Here is a 20,187-nt window from a genome sequence, read left to right as displayed (position 1 = left end):
GAACGCCCCGCCTGTGGCATCACACAGCTGTTCAGCGGCGGAGTATTGCTGAGCAGAACGCCACAGAGCTATTGAGAGCTGTGGTCTAAAAAACACCATCCTGAGCTATCAGACAGTAATATCACATGTTGTTACAGTGAGTAAAGATGATGTACACTTTTATCCAAACAGAATAATAAAAATTATCTTAGTTGTTTTTTCAAGCCAAAAGACAACCCTGTGGATCTAGGTGGTAACATTGTTATAATGTAAGAAACTTGGCCAGAATCTCACAAATGCTCTGAAACATTTAACAGAAATTCAAGAGAAAACCCCACATTTTTCTATTTTTATTGCACACATTAAAGCTTTAATAAAATACTGGAAATTATTTGCAATACTGGCCAAGATTTCCAAATATTTCTAAATGCTCAAAAGATCCTGGAAACTAGTATCAATAATAATCTTTAATCAAACCATATACAAGAGAAAATAAATTACTAATTTTATAAAACAGTATTAAGAGAAAAATAAATTACTAATTTTATAAAACAGTATTGTGAAGATCTACAGATTAAACATACAAATATTTTCAGTATGTTTAAAATATTTGTAAGCCTAATAGTATTTTCTGAAGAGAAAGTACTGCTGACAGAAAATAGGGACATCCTGCAACATTTTCATTTCAAGATCAACGTACGTTTCCAGCCCAGTACGATACAGCAAGACAACATTGTTTAAAAGGTTTGGTATGCTTGTCAGAAAAAATCAGAATAATCTTCAAAACTATTTACGAACCATGCTTCACCAATTTTCTATCAGGAAAGTGTCTGGGAATACAGTGATATGTTTGGACATGTTCTAGATGCCTTAAAATTATGTCACAAATTCAACAAAGGGAAGCTCTCATTTTTTAATACAAGAAGTATTAAAGAGGGACACTTTGGAGATCTATGTCTTGGTTAGAGTGCTACCTTTCAGCCAGCTGTAGTTAGGATTTACTTCATCTGATATTTCTGTAAATAATGTTAAAACATTTTGTGTTCAGTTACTATGGGTACATTTTACAACATTCTTGCCTTCTGATTTAGCATGAAATACTGCAAAATTAGAGCTATGGTAAACACAAAGCACTGTTTATGCCAAAATGCCAAATGTTTTCTTTAAAAATCCTTTATACTTCTATTTTATAGCACAGAACAGATGAAAAAATATGATCTGCTTTTGGTAACTTCTTGTTCAACATCTTTTAAGTTGCACTTAACACGATAATACTACTCAGCAGAAGTTACTTAAAACAGTCTCACAGTGCATTTCACATCTATTTAACAGCCTTATTTATTTGCCTTCCTTTTCCTGTTTTTTCTTACACTAGAACTACTGGACAAACTACCAATATAATCAGGTTACCTTATTCATGATATAGCTAAAAAATGTAGGAAAAGAAAGCAAGCCTTTAAGAATGTACCTGAAAGACCTGCATCACTTTTTTGCAACTAGTTTGTAAAATACATTCTGATTTTTATATATATACTGCATTTATCTTCCTAACTGCAGATGGTCCTATTGTAGACACAGTTTTCTTGTCACAATTTTCCTTCTCTTACTGGCTAAGAGAATAAAAGTCTGTTATTTAACCTTCTGTTCCCTGTAAAGCCCAAGCGACAGCCAGATACTGCTTTAGCTCTGCCTGCCACATTACCATGCCTGTAGTCACCCCCAGCCTTACCACTCTCCTCCTACAACCTCCCACGCTCAGCCCCCATCTTCCTAGGCCCACTCCAGTATGCAGTCATGTTGCTTTAGACTAGTAGGTACTGTCTTTTCAGAAAAGAGGTCAAATTCACCCTAACAAGAAAGGAGGCTGTATATCCTCTAAATTAATGCTCTGTAATATGGGTTAATTTCTTTCCATCACACTGTGCACTTTTTTTTGCTTGCAGAGGACGAAGAAGCCCAGAAATGCACAGATCTCTCATTTTCATCCCAGTTGATGCAAAAATGACCTTGTCAACTTTCTTCCTCTTACTTCATTTCATGACACAGCTGCCCCTTCAATCTCATAGTTTTAAGGATAGCATTTGCCTAAGCAAAACCTTTTATTTCCAGCTTCTCTCGGTAGTATATAGCAAAGCCTTCTGCTACAGCAAAGAGCAGAGAACAAACACGCCTACAAATAATGTTTCCCTTGGTTACAAGAATCAAAGAACCTCCTTACTGTCAGAATCATGCAGTGGGAAAAGTCACACTCAGCCACCTTAAGCTTAGTGCTACTGAAACCAGAGGCTACTACACTTAGGTATGAATCTTTGGCAATCAAACAGTCACCTGCCAAACTTGTCAAAATTTGCCTGTTAAACACCACGTATGACAAAAGAAATAAATAAAAAAATTATTAATAACAACAGCACACAATCCCAATCTTGCTCCCACTGAGTTCAGTAACAACTCTATTATCAACTTTAGTGGGATTAGAATTAGACTAGAAATATAGAACTACTGTCTGATCAAAATCATTCTGCTGTGGCATTCCGATCCTTCAGTCCTAGCGCGCACATGCCCCCCATTTATTCCAACAAGCATGCAAAGGCCATGCAATTCCCTTCTAAAATAGAATGATGTTTAAGAGATAGTCTGGATAACACGGATATACTACAGCAGCTATATAGCCTTTCCGATAATACATATCTCAAAGGCTGCAGATCTGCTGTCCCGAACAGGTCTAATTTTTAAATGCAGATAAACACTTTGGTAGCAGATTGACACTTTTTTACCATTATTTCTTAATATTAAATGTAACTCAGAATCCAGGAAATAGAAAGTTTATACAAAAAAGTGTTTTCAACTGATATAAAGAATATTGCCTTTAACACAAAACATAGCTTTCCTTTAAAAAAGGAGAGTGCTGTGTATGAAAGCCCACAGGAAGTAGTGAAAATGTCACCATACCCCATTATAGGCAAAATGCCTGTGTAGGAGATTTTGATAAATGCACGTTTGCTAAAAAAGGTGCCCTTTTTACATGAGCTGAATAATATGCAATTCTGTATTAGCAACATTTAATACACACAATCCATTGCCACCACTGTTAAGTCTCACTTATAATGGAGACATACAACCCTTATTTCTAACAATCCCCAAATCCATCAATATTTTTTCATTGGTTAGGATCCCTGTTGCAGAAAATATATGATGCTGATCTGAATACAAAAACATATTCTTTGCTTTACGCAGTGCAGCTTGCTATATTTACCATTGTAAGTGTACAGATTTTTTTCACTTCTTTACTGTTTCTTTTTCAAAATATCATTTAGATGCTAGTCAAATTATAGCAACTTACTTTTCTGGTAAATAGTACCAAGAAACACTACCAAAATGACATTTCTGCAATATTCTGATGATGCAGGTTTCTAAATAGTATTGTAAACCATCAAATACATTTAGCTTCTGTACAGATCATATAGGGAGATTGTTCTACTGAGGTTACACTGAGTATGTTTTCAATACATTTGATTATTCATGAGGAAAATACTGCCACATAATCACTGCGCAGGGTTATCTCGTATGTTGTCTTCCAATTTTGTTTACATGTCTTCTTTCAAAATGTCACATTACAGCTTTTGGATATTGAGTTACAGTCAACTAATATATGTCTCCATCTTCAATTATATGTTTGCATTTTGCTAAAAACCTTCAGTAAATTTTTTTTAAACCATGGAAAAAATAACTCTTAACAGAAATGACACCACTACATTACTAACTATAAACATGTTCTGCACTTTTGGAGATTTCAGGTGGAAGAGACTTAGGTAAATATTCAATCACTTACTTTGGTAGAGTTTTCAAGTGATTTTCTCTTAACTCCAAAATTCGCAATTTGACAAGTCTAGAAATATGATAGAAAATAATTAGTTAATTCAACAAATTATTTCTGGAATCTATAAGAATGATTTGAAACTACTGACTTCAACAACAGGGGGGAAAAAGTCAACTTAATGCACAATAGTAAGATGTCCACTTATTGTGGGGCTGAATACGGTACAAATGGTATTCAGAATGTAATAGCTTCATGTAAAGATAGCTTCTGAAGAACTGTGACATACAGCAGGTTTTCACAGTAATTCTAAACTATCTTTATTAATTATTAAACATGGAAAACATAGAAAAAGTTCATCTCTATCAAACATTGCCAAACCTACTGAGGGATAAAAAGCAACTGCTATTTAGTTCACAACTTTCTTTTGCATTTTTTGAGCACTGAATTCTATGACTCCAGACAGGCAGACCAATACTGCAGAACAGATCTCTGTTTAATTTACTGTATTTTAAACAGAAGTAGGACACGTTCTTAAGCGTTAGCATGAATTAGAACCTATATACAATAGTACTTCACAATTCCGCATCATTGTGTAAACTCCAACTGGCAATATTATTTAAGCCACAGCAATAAATTTCATGAATTTGAATAATAGGACAGAGGAAGGATACATCAGATAAGAAATTAAGAAACTAATGTCTTAAGAGTTCCAGAATTTGGGGCAGTATTGTCCAATTACCCATATTGCCTAGGAAGGTAATTTGATAAACATAAAAGGATTTTGATTCATGTCATCCTTTTGCTGGTCCTTTAATCTCAAAATATAATCAATGTGGGGAGGAAAAAGGGAAAGGATATAAAATCAGAAGGATGGACAAGGTCCTTTCCTCTTTATCTTAAATTGAACAACTCCACTCACAGAAAATCTGGGGTATCAAATCAACTGTTTTTGGAGGTACAATCAACGCACGAGCTGACCATGCCCAGGATTGTTCAAGGCTTATGTGAAACGGAGAGGTAATTTGTAATTGTATCATCTCTAAACAGAGATATCGTATTATTAAAGCTTCTAGGCTGATAACATAGTTTCTAAATGTGAAAGAACTTTATTGAGGAACTTTATGGTGAGTTTCAACAATTTCATTAATACTGCTCTTAATATTACTCTGTCTCTACATTCCAGGTCCTTTAGTGCCACAAATATAAGCATGTGTCTGTATCTATGAGAAAAATTTGAAAAAAATTAAATAAAGCTTTAGTTCTTGATCCAGCACACCAGTTTTCTGTTTCATGGAACCTCAAGCTTCCCAATAATATGCTCTTCTAGAAGACTATGATTTTATCTCTTTCCTACCAAATAAGGCTGAAAACATTTCAAGTCCTGCAGTTGTGCTTAACCAGGAGTAAAAAGAATGAGAAATGTGGAGAGATGTTTACATGATGCTCAGGTAGATTCTGTTCCTGACTCTATTCACATGGCTAAATGAGACTATAACAGACTAACTGAATATTAATGTACCAGAAGATAAAAAGAAAGCACTAAAACATGGAGAAGAGCAATAAGGGGGATACAGGTGAAGAGCTACGTGTGGCTAGTATTAAAAAAAACAAAACAAAACCCCCCAAAAAAACCCAGAGCAATCTCTGTATGCTAACGGGGGAAGCTTCAGAAACAAGACCAGGATTTGTAAATGCAAGATACAAAATAGATAATATATTGAAGCAAAATAATAATAAAAGAACTACTGTAATTTCATATAGATAAAATAGGCATTTGTAAAAGAAAAGTTAGTGCTTTCTGCTAAAAGATTTAGAATACTAGACATGTCCTTGAGTGACAAAGATTATTAGACAAAGTACCAGCAAGGCTTTGGAAGAGCATAATGAGTATAAACCCTGCACATCTGACAAATTGCAGGGTATTTCATACAGTTACTTTTCCTTGACATTTGAACATAACATCTGAGTCCAAACTGCAGAAGTACGCAGTCTTAGGATTTACTCTGATACTCCAAACACTCTTCAAATGCAAACAATGACAATTTTTCTTCCTCCTCCTTCAACTAGGATTTTCTAAAAAGTATTCCAGCGTAAAGCCCAGACTCAGATCTGGGTCAGTGACAGGCCCATCAACTGAGTGCTGATAAAGCAGCACTTTCTATTTCTCAGTGACTGAGCATACCAATATAATTTCCAACACAAATTATGTCACCTCAGTATTAATTTTGGAGTGCTGAGTTCATGTTCCCAGTTAAACAAAAAACACACATACGGGTAGCTGGATGGACCAGTAAAAAAGTAATACTAAGTGAATACCGTCTATTTTCTCTATTAATCCTTTGTCTCCTGAGCTATTTGCCCACTGGGACAATCTGAGGGCAGAAAAGCTGCCCATTCCCTCACCAGTACAACAGAGGTGAAATAAACTTGACATTTCTGCCAGACCCGTGCAGTGTTAAGGATCCATCAGCTTCTACTGCCCTCTTAAATGGCCATGGCAAATTGTGTTAACTTTGATTTCCCCTCACCTCTGCTTTGTCCATATCTAACACTTTTTGGCTCGGTTTCTACTGTACTTATTTTTACACTCATTCTACATCCTTTCTGTTCTGCCATCTTTTGAACCTTCTCTCTTGTTCAACATTTTTCCTTTGGTTACTCCACCATGCTCAGTCATTTCTTCCCTTCTGACTCACAACACTTCTTCTTTCTGTTCATTTTTCAACAACCATATTGTTATTTTCTGCCCCTGCCACAATTTAATAACACATTTGATCAAGGACCAGCCTCTTCTTCAATTTCTATTTCTTCTCACCTTTTCCCTAAACCACCAAACTGCATCACTTCATCATAAAATTTTTGCTGACATAACATTCTCTCTAACAACAATAATTCATCAAAACAGGGCTGAAAAGCCAAAATCTCTGGTTTCTTTGTTTTGCTTTATTTCATTTTTAAAAGGAATACAGCTTTAAAATGGTACCTTAAAACCTAAACTGGGTTTATATGAGACAGCAATGTGCTTTGATGACTAATTCTTACCTTCCAAAGTTAGCTGGAAGAAACTCCAAAAAGGCATCATTTAGATAGAGCTGGGTCAAATTTAGAAGTTGTGTGAAGCCATCTGGCAGCCTAAAAAAAACGGTTAAAAGCTTAATGCTCACACCAAAGTTGCTATGGAAATAATAACAATGTATATTTAGAAAGAGAAAGATCACTTTCTCTCTCACCTTCTTTTTCTACGCAAATTCTCAAGACGAACAAACTATTAACAGACAACATTTTTGCCCATTCTCATATTTTTCATGTTGCTATAACCACGTGATATGCAAATGCCTGGCACATTCAAGTTACATCAGCCTTTTCTCCCTTCCTAGCTGAGGGTTTTAAGCCAAAGGTGGTTTTTTTCTTTCTCCCTCTTTTTTTTTTTTTTAAATTAAACAGTGAAATTTCATCCTTTGATCTCCTTCAATCCTTTTTATAAATCATGGAATTACAACACAGAGGGTTTTTTTGCTACTATTATTGCAAGCTTTTTGAAGGAATAAGGGTTGCCAAAGTCCCAACCAAGAGATTATGGCATGTGAGGGTGCAGCATGGCTTACTTCCCAAATACACAAAGCACCTGCCCCTGTATTTAAAAGGCTGCATCAGATTGCTTTGCCAACACTTTCTTTACTATGTGGAAAGACAGACACCACATTTGTTACACAAATCTCTTCGTAGATACATCAACCCTGGATTTAAAACAATTAAAAATAAATTTACATCAATCCTGCAAATGACTTGATACAATGCCTTTAAATTTTAGTTCACTTTGTGTAAGTTTTCTGCATTTGTGGTATGCAAACACAAGTTACTGATACTCACTTAGAGACTGGATTGACACTGGCTTCAATAATTGTTAAACACTTACAACATTTAATATTTTCTGGGAAGTCTTGAATTCCTAAAAAATATTGAAAGAAAATATTGAAATACACACATAAAAACCGAACTTGTTTTGTTCATAAATGAGTTCATTTAGCATTTTAAGATCAGATTTAAGCTATAACAGGAAGGATACATAGATTTTAGTAATACAGTCTAAAAGATGATACTTAAGCACAAAATAAAAACATCAGAACAGATAATATGCCTTGTACTAAAACTATTTTGCTAATGCTTGATTTATATAATCTTCTCGAGTTAGATAGTGATGTCATTTGCACTGATATTTGTGCCTTACATTTCTTTCTGAATTGCTTATCTTTTTCTTCTTTGTCTCCCTCTCTTCTCCGGAGAACATACATAGAATCCTCAGAGTCTCTAGGCATATACAGATCAGAAATGCTTCACATTTTTCAAGAGTGCCTAAGCCTCATTTTCCAAGCAAAAGAAACTTAAGTACAGGTACGTGAAGGATTTTAGGCACATAAATATGTAAATGCATAATTTGGAAATGCACATCAGCAAATTAGGCACTGCCTATATAAATCCTGGTAGTTATTTACCTGCAGCCTTATATGCTTAAATAAACTACACGAGAGCCCAGTAAGTCGAAAGCCACTTTGGAAAGGGGAGTGGTTCATAAGTGCACTGAAAAATGGTCTCCCACTCCTATTGCCAATGTTTATCGGTCACAAGTCATCACCACATACTACGTTAAAGCAAACTTTCCCCCGCCCCAGCCCCTGAGAAAAGTAAATGAGGTAGATAGCTACCCAGACATCTCAAAAGTGCCAGATAGGAAAATAGTACATAATCTAGAAAAAAAAGCAAATTTTCTAGAACACAAGTTCATTACTCATAAATAATTAAAACTTCATTATTTTCATATTCATTACAATTCTTTAAAATATTTATACTTTTGATCTCTTACCGTTTTTACTGATATCAAGTTCTTTGAGATTAACTAAACTAGCAATAGTGGTTGGCAGACTTGAAAGGTCATTGTCTGGTATACTCAGTTTGCGTAAAGCTTGACAGTTGAACAGTTGCTGTAACATAAAAAAACACTTTACAGTGTTTCAGGAAAAAGATCAGTTTGGGATCATTATTTATATACAGAAGCAACAAATACCACAAAACTACATTTGCTACATAAGAATTCATTAATCAAAAACTATTTTGAAAAGCCATTACTTGAGAAGACATTCTTACAGGCTGCTCAGCATCACAAACACAGCTTATACACAGTTGACAAGAATAACCAAAAGAGTTGATTGGTAGCAGGAATGCTCAAAAATAGCTTTCTGTCAAAAACTGTAAACTCATTGCGATCAACAACTTGTAGGTACATGGTATTTCATATCTGTCATATCAATTGAAATTTTTTTCTGGATTTTGGTCAATTAAAATATTTGATTTTAATTTCATGATGATTTAAAAATATTTTGACTGCATGCAGAAGAAATTTGTTATTTTCAAGAAACAAAATGCTTTGACGTTATCAAAATGATATGTTCTTTAAATACCCGCCCAAATTCAGGACTCTATTCTAATTTTTAATTCAAATTCAAATTTTATAAAATGTCAGAATTTCCACTGCAAAAACAAATCCTCCTTTCAACCTGAAGTAATCAATAAATCACGTTGAAAGCACCTATATAACACGGCTGCTTTCCTCAGGAAATATGACGATCTCATACACCACCTTACACACGTAGAAATTTATAAAGCAACCACACTAAGAGAAAGCAATCATGAATCACAATTTCACATTTAGGTACACTGCATAACAAGGTCAGAGGTGCCATACGTGAAGAACAAACAGGTGTATTTTTTAGATAGAGTAGCTTATAGCTTCTTCAAGTCCAGCACGAGGGAGAGGAGAATGAAATATAATTGCTTGGCTTATTTCTTGCCACACTCCATGTTCCCCAGTGACAGTGCTGTGGAAAAGTGACTGCCAAGAGTAGCAGCGAAGGGTGGCACATGGTACCCATCTCGGTGGTACCAACTCTGGGTTGTGCACACAGCGCAGCATCAGTGCAGCTGCCTCCAGCCCCCAGTACCAACCACTTCTGCACTGCCGGTCACACCACACTGCAGGTAAGACCTGCTTATCACTACTCCCTTCCTGGCTGCAGGCTTTAAAAACTTCACTCTTTTCAAGAGTTATAAATTACCAAATGCTGCAGAACTTTCTGCAAATATGAATTCACCAAACCCCAGGACAAGATTCAGCAGGTTCCAGAGAACAACCTTCTTTGCAGGCTTCTCAGAAAGGTTTTTCAAATATTAGTGCTATGTTTACACTGAATGTAGTCTGTCTTTCAGACTTCTACATCAAAATAAAATCTGTATACCCATGTACAGGCTATTTGAGAATGCATAATCGTTTGATTGCCCAGACGAAAAATTCAGCCAAGTATCTGGAGAGGAGAAAATCAACACACAAGTGGTGTGCAAATGCGGACCTGGTACTTCAAGTAAATTTTAGATCATTTTGAAACCACATTTTTCTGCTGAAACCTTCTATCGTAACCCCTTAGAAAAATTCTGCTTTTTCTTCAGCATAATCTGTTTTCAGAAAATTGAGAGTGCATCACACAAATAAAAAAATGCTCAGAATGAAAGCACCACAACACAATCACTATCAACTGGCACCAAATACGAAAGGGCCTTTTTAGCGAAAGCCACTTTTCAAAATACCTTTGTATTCAGAGTTTCTTTCAGATTTCCTCTTTCATGAAACACCCTTGTTAATTCCCAGGACTGCACAGCAGCCCCCTCCCTGCCACTCACCAGCGAGGCCAGCGGCAGGCAGAGCAGCACAACGCGCTGCCACAGCCCCGGTATCAGGAACAAGCAGAACCGTTCAGGGCCTGTGCTTCCCCACCTCATTTACAGGAACAGCCAGAATAATTACTGCACACCCTGGAAGACAATTTGAAGTACACACTTCTGCTTGCAGACAATGTTAATAAAGGGAAATCTCTCTCCAGAGAATGAGGAATTCCTTTGCAATGCATCTGAGAGTGCCCGCTTTCTCTGTTTTTTAAGGAAGTGCATTATTTTGGACAAGACTGGAAAGTAATGTAATTAATAGGCTCTAGGGGTTTGCTCTTGAAATTTCTAGCCACATCACTGCCTGAGAGCAGCTGTAGAGCACAATAACATTCCACATAGGGAACCTGCAGAATTTTAGTACATATACAAACTATACTATGCTACCGTACCTGGAAAATGAAATTCCCAGTGCATGTTCCCAGCCATTCCCCTGCAGAAATATTTTAAAAGCTAAGAAAGGCTTGGAACTTAAAGTTCTGACAATATCTGAACAGCTACAAGGCTTTTGAACTGGTGAATGAAGAAGCCTAATAAAAAAAATATTCCCTCTGGAGTAATTTTACAATGTACTGTTGTATCAGAAATAATACAAGTGTATGAATAAAGGTATGTATGCCCAAAATGGCTCATTTATTTTTACCCACTGCATTTTCAAAAGGTGTCTTTCTCAGTTGCTAGTGCTTTATGGTGTTGCCATCACAGTTTTGTTGTAACCATCATACTGTACGTCCATACACTACTTTTATTCCTTTCAGACTGGAAAGCAAGTGGTGCTAATAGCTGCTGTGATCTGAGTCACCACAATGGGCTATTATTCTGCATATTTCAAGTTCTTGACTACACAGCAATAGAGGTTGTTGGCTTCCAGGGCCACTAGAGAACAACAACATGAAATTTCTGCTCTTTAATTTCCATAGGCATAACTGTGAAAGAGATTGGCTAACATATTGGGGGAATTCGATGTCAGGATTACAAAGGAATAACATTTTCCAGCTCTGCAGAAGAGAAATGTGATTTCTTATTGGCAGATTTAGTAAAAGGATTCAATGCCCTTAATGGAAACTATAACTTACATAGCAAATGCAATGCAGGAGAAAACTACAGGTAATTTATAATACCTACCCATCCATGTGAGCTATACATTAGTGATTACCTCAACACTGTTTATATATTGGTTGTATTGTTTGTTCTCAGTGAGACAATTAAGCATTAAGATGTAGCCTCTAATGGCAGTAGCATATTTAGAATTACTGGTACCTAGTTTACCAACACATGAGATGGCAAAACACAGTGGTGGCTATTTCTAGAATTTGTTGTTAGAGACAGAATTTCCTAAGGCATTATCCAGTAAACTAACTGTGTCCATTAAAAATTAGTCCAGATTTTACTTTATAAGGGAAAGCTGCTGGGAAGAATTTTCATCTCATTCATGTTTTTCCGGATACTGATTGCCAGTGACTCCACCTTCCTCAAAATCGATACTCCTATTTATTAGTCATTGATTCGTTTGACTCATACAAATAGGGACATACTTGCAGCAGCAGCAGCTCATAATAATGAAGTCAAAGGCAAATAAAAGACTTGGCTAGATTTAGGGGGAAAATAGAGACTAATAGTTATATAACAATCCTATTAACCCTTAAAAGATAACAAAAATATCAGAAATTAGGAACTAGAAAGCCATTTCTAATGAAGACAGCAGAAAAAAAAAGTAATTATGATACACCAACTGTAAGGTAAAAAATATTTAAAAACCCAGCCAGAATGAGTTTCATACATCAGTTTACTGCAAAATAATCTGCTGGTTTCCAGCGTATCATATAGCAGTGAAAGTAACTAAGGTATATATGGATTTAACACAGTTTCACCTGTGCTTTTTTTCTACTACATTTTTAAACATGATCAATTGTTATGATCCTAGAAAATTTTAAAAGACTACTGTAACTTCAGAGGCATGTAACATTTAGTAAATAACAGAAAACTGACAAAACAAATTTCCTCTGGAAGAAGTTATTTGAATTCACATTACAATTTCACTTTCGGAGGAAAGTTCTGCCTATGGTAGATCAAGTTAAAGTAATATAGTGCCATTTTAAGAAAACAATGGCATTTTCCCTTCTAGAATATTCATTCAATAGCAAAAAAAAAAGTTCAGAGATGTGCAGCCAAAAGTATTTGAGGCAGAAAATTTGATTAAGAAATTATTTGGACTCTTTAATTTATGGTAACGATAAATAAAGGCTTACGACAAAAAATTATGAATGATATAAAGAAAGCAAATTAACATTGCCATTAATCTTCTCTTATTCAAGGCCAAGACTATGTTAAACAATGCATTTACTGAAACTTAAGACCAATTAAAAGGAATTTCTTCAATACGTAATATTTGATTCAAAATATTTATAACAAAGAAAAATGAGAAAAATAGTGCCCTATACATTTAAATCTCTCAAACGTACGTATTTATCTGCTGTTTCATTTCACAAATAACAAATACAAAACAGATGATACTACAATACAATGCAAAGGTGTCATTAGCATGCACATTTCAGTTGTGACTGTTACTAACAACCACCACCTTCATCCCAGTTCCAGAATTTTGGACCCCTTAGCTTTGGCTTTCAGTTTTTCCATATATAATTATGGCATATTGTTCTTCTTCTGTGCCCTGAGATATTTGAGATATTCCAATATGCGCTGCAATTTAGTTTGAATACCATGGTGATGCATACTTTCAAGAGAACCAAAACAAACAGACCAAAAATCCCTAGCTAAATTAGACACTTTATATATTCTTCAGTAGCATTAAAACATACAAGGTTAACAGTATCTTATTATTAAATGAGAAACAGTCCTGAAGTTATTCATTAGCAGTAAAATGGCCTTCACCACAATCCATTTCATATTTATGGGGACAGAAAAAGTATCTGTTTCTCTGCTGTCCTTTCTAGTAGCAGGAGAGTTAAGGCAGTTTCTCCATATCGTTTTTCTGTGACAAGCAAAAGATTGTAGCTACCCTGTCTTACCAACTGTAGAGAATTTCTACAGTGAGCAATCTTAAGCAATGAACCATCATATCCGAATAAAAGATCTCCATGTAATGGAAAAAGTACGTTTTTTACATTTGTAAATAGAATTTAAATAAAGTCTCTAGGCAGTGTAAGTAAGAAGTATGTTGAGAGATGATGAAGAATGGATTACAGTGGAACGATGTTTAATTACAGACTTGTAAGCACCTTTCATTATCGTTGAGAAAAATTCAATTAAGGAATGGATTACATTACTTCATGCTTCATTATGTAGCTAGCACCTACTATTAATTGGTTTTTCCACTACCTTGCCCTCTTTTGTTTCCAGAACACTTAAGTTACAGTAACTTTTAATTCCTTATAGTAAACATTAATCAGCAGAGGAACAGATTTAAAGGTGCTATAAAAGAAGTTTTACACAGGAAGGATAACTTAAGTAATCTCATTGCAGGACCTCATCTGCAGTTATAAAAATACCAGTCAGCACTGGCATTTCTCCCATAAGGATAAACGACTTATCCTGACAAAGAGCTTGCTTTTAAAAGCAGTGCTACAGAGGATCCAAATGTGACATCACCTGCTCCACAGGCTAGCGTACTCCTGGTCAAGGTATCAAATGCCACACTAATTACTTGTTGTCCAAGGAGTACTTCTTTTGAACAATTGTTAATTTCACAATTTAAAGCTTCATTGGCTGCCCCTGTTCTTGTGTAGTGAAGCAAGGAGAAGTAGGTGGTTCTACTCCTCCCCACACAGCACCATCTGCAAGAACGGTGGTTCAGCTCTTTGGGCTCTTCAGAGAGGGCAGGAAAAAAATATTGTAAAAAAGTAATTGAATCGCTAGATTTAAAAGCCACCACTCTTTCCAGAACAAGCAGGTCTCCTGGTCAAGACCAAGCCCTATTTCAGAACTGAAGCATATGCCGAATACACATTTAAGAACACAGCTTTGACATCTGTATTACAGGCACAACACTGATTACCTTAGGTAGCTCTTCAATTTGATTGGCATCTAGGTAAAGCTCCTCTAATGTCCGTTCAAAGTTAAAAACCTCCTTTGGCACCTGCTGCAGGCCACAGTGAGAGTAATCTAACACTGAGACGATTTCTTCTTCACCACGAAAACACCGGCAGGGCACCAAGCGGCCGATAATTTTCCTTTTGGTTGTCATCTCCAAACAGCATACTGAAGGAAAAGGGGAAAAAACATTTTTCTGAAACTATCAACATTTTGGGGACTATTTTTTTACAATTATCATCAAGATTGCAGTCCATTAAAAACAATTTTTTCCTGAGGGATATCTGTAGTCTCCATTCTGGATTTCTTATTCTACCTTCCTACAAAACATGGAAAAGTGAGAACTGCCAGAGTAATCACAGAAAGCAATCTAAACACATCATCTGTTCTACAGTGGGACAGAAGGAAACATGCCAAGACCATCCACAACTGTTGCATTCTTTAATGATGGAAATTAACTGTGTAAATCCTGCACGTACGAAACATGTTCACCAGACAAAGTACAAAACGACATTTGTACTCCGTGTTTTGGTCCCTTGCTCAGTTTGGGCTGTGAGTCACAGAAGTGAATCAGTCTCATTTGGTTCTGCTTCTCCCTGACAAACATGCTGTTGCATTACACCCGATTTCTCTGAAATCAAGAGTTCCTTAGCCTTCCACAGTTACCGTTGCAGTATATTCACTGTCTTTTCAACCATATGAACAACGAAAAGGGTATGTAAACTTAATTATTACAAACCTAGAACACAAGTAACCCAAACCCAGTATGTTTACCTGTTGTTCCTGCTTCTCTTGTATTACCTTAAGTCTGTTGAAAACTCAGATAATGGACTTAGCAGAAACGCCATTAATTTTACTGCAGTAAAACAAACACCTGGGAAATTCCACCACAGCCTAACTTCTTCTAATCTAGATGCCAAGTTCTGCAGATCTTCCTTGCGCATGCAATTTGCACGAGTGCCTCCAACTCACATGAGTAACAGTTTGCACAATTGTACCTTACTATTTTTCAGTGGAATAAAAATAACTTACTACTCTTGAATTCAGAGAATACCCAATAAGCAGATTTAAAACATGTCAAGCAGTCTCTACATCTGGAATAGATTTTGACATTTTTAGAAGTTATTTTAATATGATTACAGATAAATCAGTCTGTTCTGAAAAATATTACCACAAAGCCAAGAAGGGCTAAACCTTCAGCTCCCATTCTCTAAACCATTTAACAAGGTTTTGAGTTACATTTATGAAAAAAATGCACAAAATTTGTCCAAGTAAAGCCAAGTAACGTTTATCAGGATTCTTTTTCACAGGGTGCCAGTGAAAGAGCAACTACATATTAATGGAAAATATCAGTAGAGATAATTCGTATTGTATGTAAGTAAACGTAAGACAAAAAAATAATTTAATTGATCACATAATGCTCCATCCATGGATCTCTATGACTTTCCTATCATGTAATACATTGATATTTTCAAGGGTAATAAAATACTCAAATGTTTTATTTCCTTGTTTAAATTTTATTAGCACCTAATCTGCCTCTAGTAATCCCAACGAGATGAGCACACAAATACTAGCAGAAGAAACACTGTTTATTCATGTTCTCAGAAGTCTGAGATGTTGAAATGAACGACACTGAAACCAGAGTGCAGCTGGTTATTCATTTGGCAGTGCCAATGACAGGCTTTATGTGGATGATTTTGGCTCAAGGGTAAAGCTCAAAACAGAGAAAAGGGTATAGTAATTTTGTAATTCAGCTTGACTAGACGCCAAGTTTGTGGGTGTAATGTTGTATCTTTAATGACAGTCAGCTGATGCAATGAAAACATCTGCATAATAGTGTACATAAACTTCTGAAAATGTAAAAATAGAACGCTTGTAGGTATGAAAAAAGAAATAATTCATTTACAAGCTAACAAATCACAAAACTGAAAAGTTTTATTTCAGTTCAATGGTATAGTCCACTGCAGAACACAAACAGCCACACACCTAAAAAATAAAGATGCTACACTCCACTCAAATTTACTCTGTGAACTTTGATTGTAAACGTTGTACATTTAAATTCCTGACACCGGGAACACTAGATCTCCAGTCAGGTTTCATACACAACACTGTGGCTGGATCTGGATTCTTAATCGGCCCTCAAAATTTCCTGTGATAAAGAAATGTTTATTTTAAGATTGCCCCTAATTTTCCTCTGGAAATAAGGCTACTGCCTTTTCAACTTCAAATATATTGGCCAATTCCAAACTTATTTGGGAGGAAATTACTTTTATCATTTCCTCAAACTTCAAATAATTTTGTATTTGTCACTTTTTATTTTAGGCAGGAAAATTCCCAAAGCTGTGTTCCAAAGCAAGTCCAGTAGAGACTTGCCCAAGACCCACCAAACCAGAAATGCTCCCTGTTCTCTCTCAGATCAGGGTTTCCTCTGATTGCCATGTTACCTGCTCCCATCACTATAGCACACCACATGCGATCATCTTGTCTAGTCTCGGAAAGTCTGTATTTGGATGTCGGAAGTGGCTTTGGCCACAGCTACTTAAAGTTAGTCACCTTACACCGTGTTCTACCTGACTTTAGGATCATCCACAGTTGCAGTAATTGCTGACTTCCGCAAACCTTCACACATGAAAAGCAGCAAGGAAAAGAGACAGAGCAATGACAAGAGGGAAAGCTGTGAACATCAGCAGGGCTGCAGAAGGGGCCAGAGGGAAAGGATGTGAAGCACACAGTGGCAGGCAGCCTCCAGCCGTGCTTCTGCCTGGGATGCTCTGCTAAGGCAGCGTGGCCCATCCCTTCCCTCTGAAGAAGCATCCCCTGTACACAGCAGGGTGAATCTTTAGGTCCAGGGATCTTCCCAAACGGTTCATTTGAGCGTACAACATCAAAACAGATCAAAACTTTAAAAGCATTGGTCACAGAATATGTTCTTCACAAGAAAAATGAAATTACCTGTCAAGCTGCACAGCCTCTTTGTATTCCAGCATAGGAAGCAGCATTTGCAACTGCGTATTTCAAACCTCGACACAATAAAAATAAATGCCCTTGGAATATCAAATTATTTGTAGCTTTTCAAGCCATTTGAAGATAATGAACAATTGAACAGTGACATACACTTCAAAAACTACTCAAAAAACCATTCTTCCCCCATAGGCATTAAAAAGCACTTAGCTTTGCATTATTCTCCTCTACTGTAGGCACACACATAAAACAAACCCCACGTTTCATTTTAATAGAAACCCAGAACAATAACAGTCTAATAGAAAAGCTAGAAAGTGTACAAATAGTGAAGTGCTAGAACTGTACTAAAAATAGCAATTACAACAGCAAAGACATTTTGAAAACCAGTTTTTTCTTTTGCTTATGTAAACAGAAGTATCTCCATTATTGCACTTCATAAAAATAGCTGTGATTTCTTTTTCAATAGAAAATTGTTTTAAAGATTAGAAAGAAAAAAATGCAAAGGATAAACCAAAGTGATTTAATTACTTAGCCTTCCTCAAAAGCTATGATAAGACTCAATTTTCATGATACGTGAGGTTGGCAGGATTACTTGGTTATGTATTGGAACTGTCCTCTTCAGGACAAAATCCAACCAAAACAAACCAGAATGTGATTTGGATAGACAAACAATCTGTATTTAAGAAAAGATCAATACTGGAATAAGAAAGGGACTTGACCCGGAATTATGATGCATTGCTAAGATTTTGTGAGAAAAATTAATATGAAGCAACTCTGCTGCAGAAACCGCTGCTTACAGAATATGTGCTGGAAGAACAGCCATGGGGAAGTATGAACTTAAATGTATTTTGATATTAAGTGGGTTTGCATGTGTCCATAGTCTGCTCCATTATTTACCCTTTGCAATTAAAAAGAAAACAAACAAAAATGCTGAAAAACCTGTAAAAAAATTGCCTGGGATTTACATTTTTCTTTGCAATCATTTCAGAAAGCACCAGTACGGAATTAAAGGACCTGTGGTACAACTGAAAGGAGTAAAATTTCATGCCCTGTGGACTAATGGTTTAATTACATTATTAATTTCAGTATTATTAATTCCTATCCTGGACTAACTCCAGCTTTGGTAATTACACTTTTCTTACCTACATTTTATTCCTTCATATTTTTTCATAAAGCTTTTCTTTTTTTCTGATGGTTACTTACTGTAAGAGGATTGTGAGTTGAGATCCTTGAGAATAAAACAAGTCAAATAGAGTCAGCAGAAAGCCATCCTCCCAACTTTGGGAGGCTGAGTCACCATACTCCTTGCAGCTTTACAAAATTCCTTAATCCCTGTAAGCGATACAGAAAGTCTTCCTACTTCCTCACAGAAACACCAGTGCTTAGCACTTTCCCCCATTTAAACTACTGAAAGAAATACAATACTCCACAGCTGAACATTAGAGGTTACTGCTCACCATATGTCACATGCTATACACTAAGACTATACACACTAAAAGATTTATATCACAGTGAAAATTAAAGGTATTTCAGGTTGTCTATTCAGTCTCACATGTAAGAACACTACATTTTCAGAACTCATCAGACTACACGTAGAAATGCTCACAACTTGGCAAGCTACAAAGGCTGTCCTGCAAAGGCACTGGGAACAGGTGGATTTTTGCGAAGAACTAGGACAAAATGCACATACTTTTTTTGTGTGTGATTCTGCTTTAAGGAAAGTTATTAACATCTTAGCTAATAACTCATTCTATACCACTGCATTCATAACAAACTAACATATAATTTTTCAACAATTCAAAAAAATAAAACAATCATTTTTCCCCACAAAAGCTTAAAAATGCTGTGACCTGTTTTCTGAATGCTTTTTAAAAATGCATTATTTTTTGAATGAGATTAAAGAAACTACGAAAGAAACAAATATAAACTGCTATTTATCAGCTTCATGCAAGCATCTCATTACCATTATCTGCAGTTTCTTTTCTTATAAAGAAAACCCTTAATCTAAGAAAAACAGTAGTTTTATGGAAATTAATTACAATACAATCTAATCTCTTCTCAATTAATGGATCTTTTGTGCAGTAAAACTGCTAATTCCTGTTTCTCAGTAATCACAAGAGATGTTCTCACCTATTTAAAAGATAGAGGCAGAGAATTGCTGTATGGCTCACAAAACTCTGATTTAAAGATGGAACAAAAAACTTCTAAACTTCAAGTATCTTGAAAGAATAGGAGAGGCAGCAATTTTTTTTTTTTAAAGAAAATATAGAAAAACTTATTTTTTCATCTCAGAAGCTTTTTCCTCTGCAATGGGCCTGCCGATAATTAGATATAGCCATTTTCCTTTTTTCCCCTCACAAAGTAATTAAAAATTTGCTTAAAAACCCCCACAACTAAAAAATGCTGTATCTGTCTGCAAATATTTTTATCTTATCAGTTTAGTTTTATGCTAAAACATGCAAAGTATTATCTTCAATGTGCTTTACTTTTCCATTAACAGTGTTAAAAAAACAGTAAAAATAAGTAGCAAGCGGCAATTATTGAGCAAGCAATTTGAAAGAGTCATAACATAAAAACTAGTTTCAAAGTGCCTTTGGAATCCACTCAAT

The 20,187-nt window shown here is 35.7% G+C and overlaps 1 protein-coding gene across 6 annotated transcripts in view; it reads right to left on the bottom strand.

Annotated features, from left to right (window-relative positions):
- The window catches only part of LRRC7 (leucine rich repeat containing 7), a 183,757-nt gene that overhangs the window by 95,768 nt on the left and 67,802 nt on the right, over positions 1-20,187 (bottom strand). For all 6 annotated transcript variants that reach the window (XM_055815783.1, XM_055815784.1, XM_055815785.1 and 3 more), the window contains exons 2-6: positions 14,583-14,785; positions 8,658-8,775; positions 7,667-7,745; positions 6,839-6,928; positions 3,809-3,865 (exon numbers count right to left, since the gene is read on the bottom strand). In XM_055815783.1, the coding sequence (XP_055671758.1) occupies positions 3,809-3,865; positions 6,839-6,928; positions 7,667-7,745; positions 8,658-8,775; positions 14,583-14,785 (547 nt within the window). The remainder of the gene's footprint in view (positions 1-3,808; positions 3,866-6,838; positions 6,929-7,666; positions 7,746-8,657; positions 8,776-14,582; positions 14,786-20,187) is intronic.

The sequence above is a fragment of the Falco peregrinus genome, chromosome 10 (genome assembly GCF_023634155.1).
Source record: "Falco peregrinus isolate bFalPer1 chromosome 10, bFalPer1.pri, whole genome shotgun sequence".
Lineage (NCBI taxonomy): Eukaryota > Metazoa > Chordata > Aves > Falconiformes > Falconidae > Falco > Falco peregrinus.
This window is presented reverse-complemented; position numbering and strand designations above follow the sequence as displayed.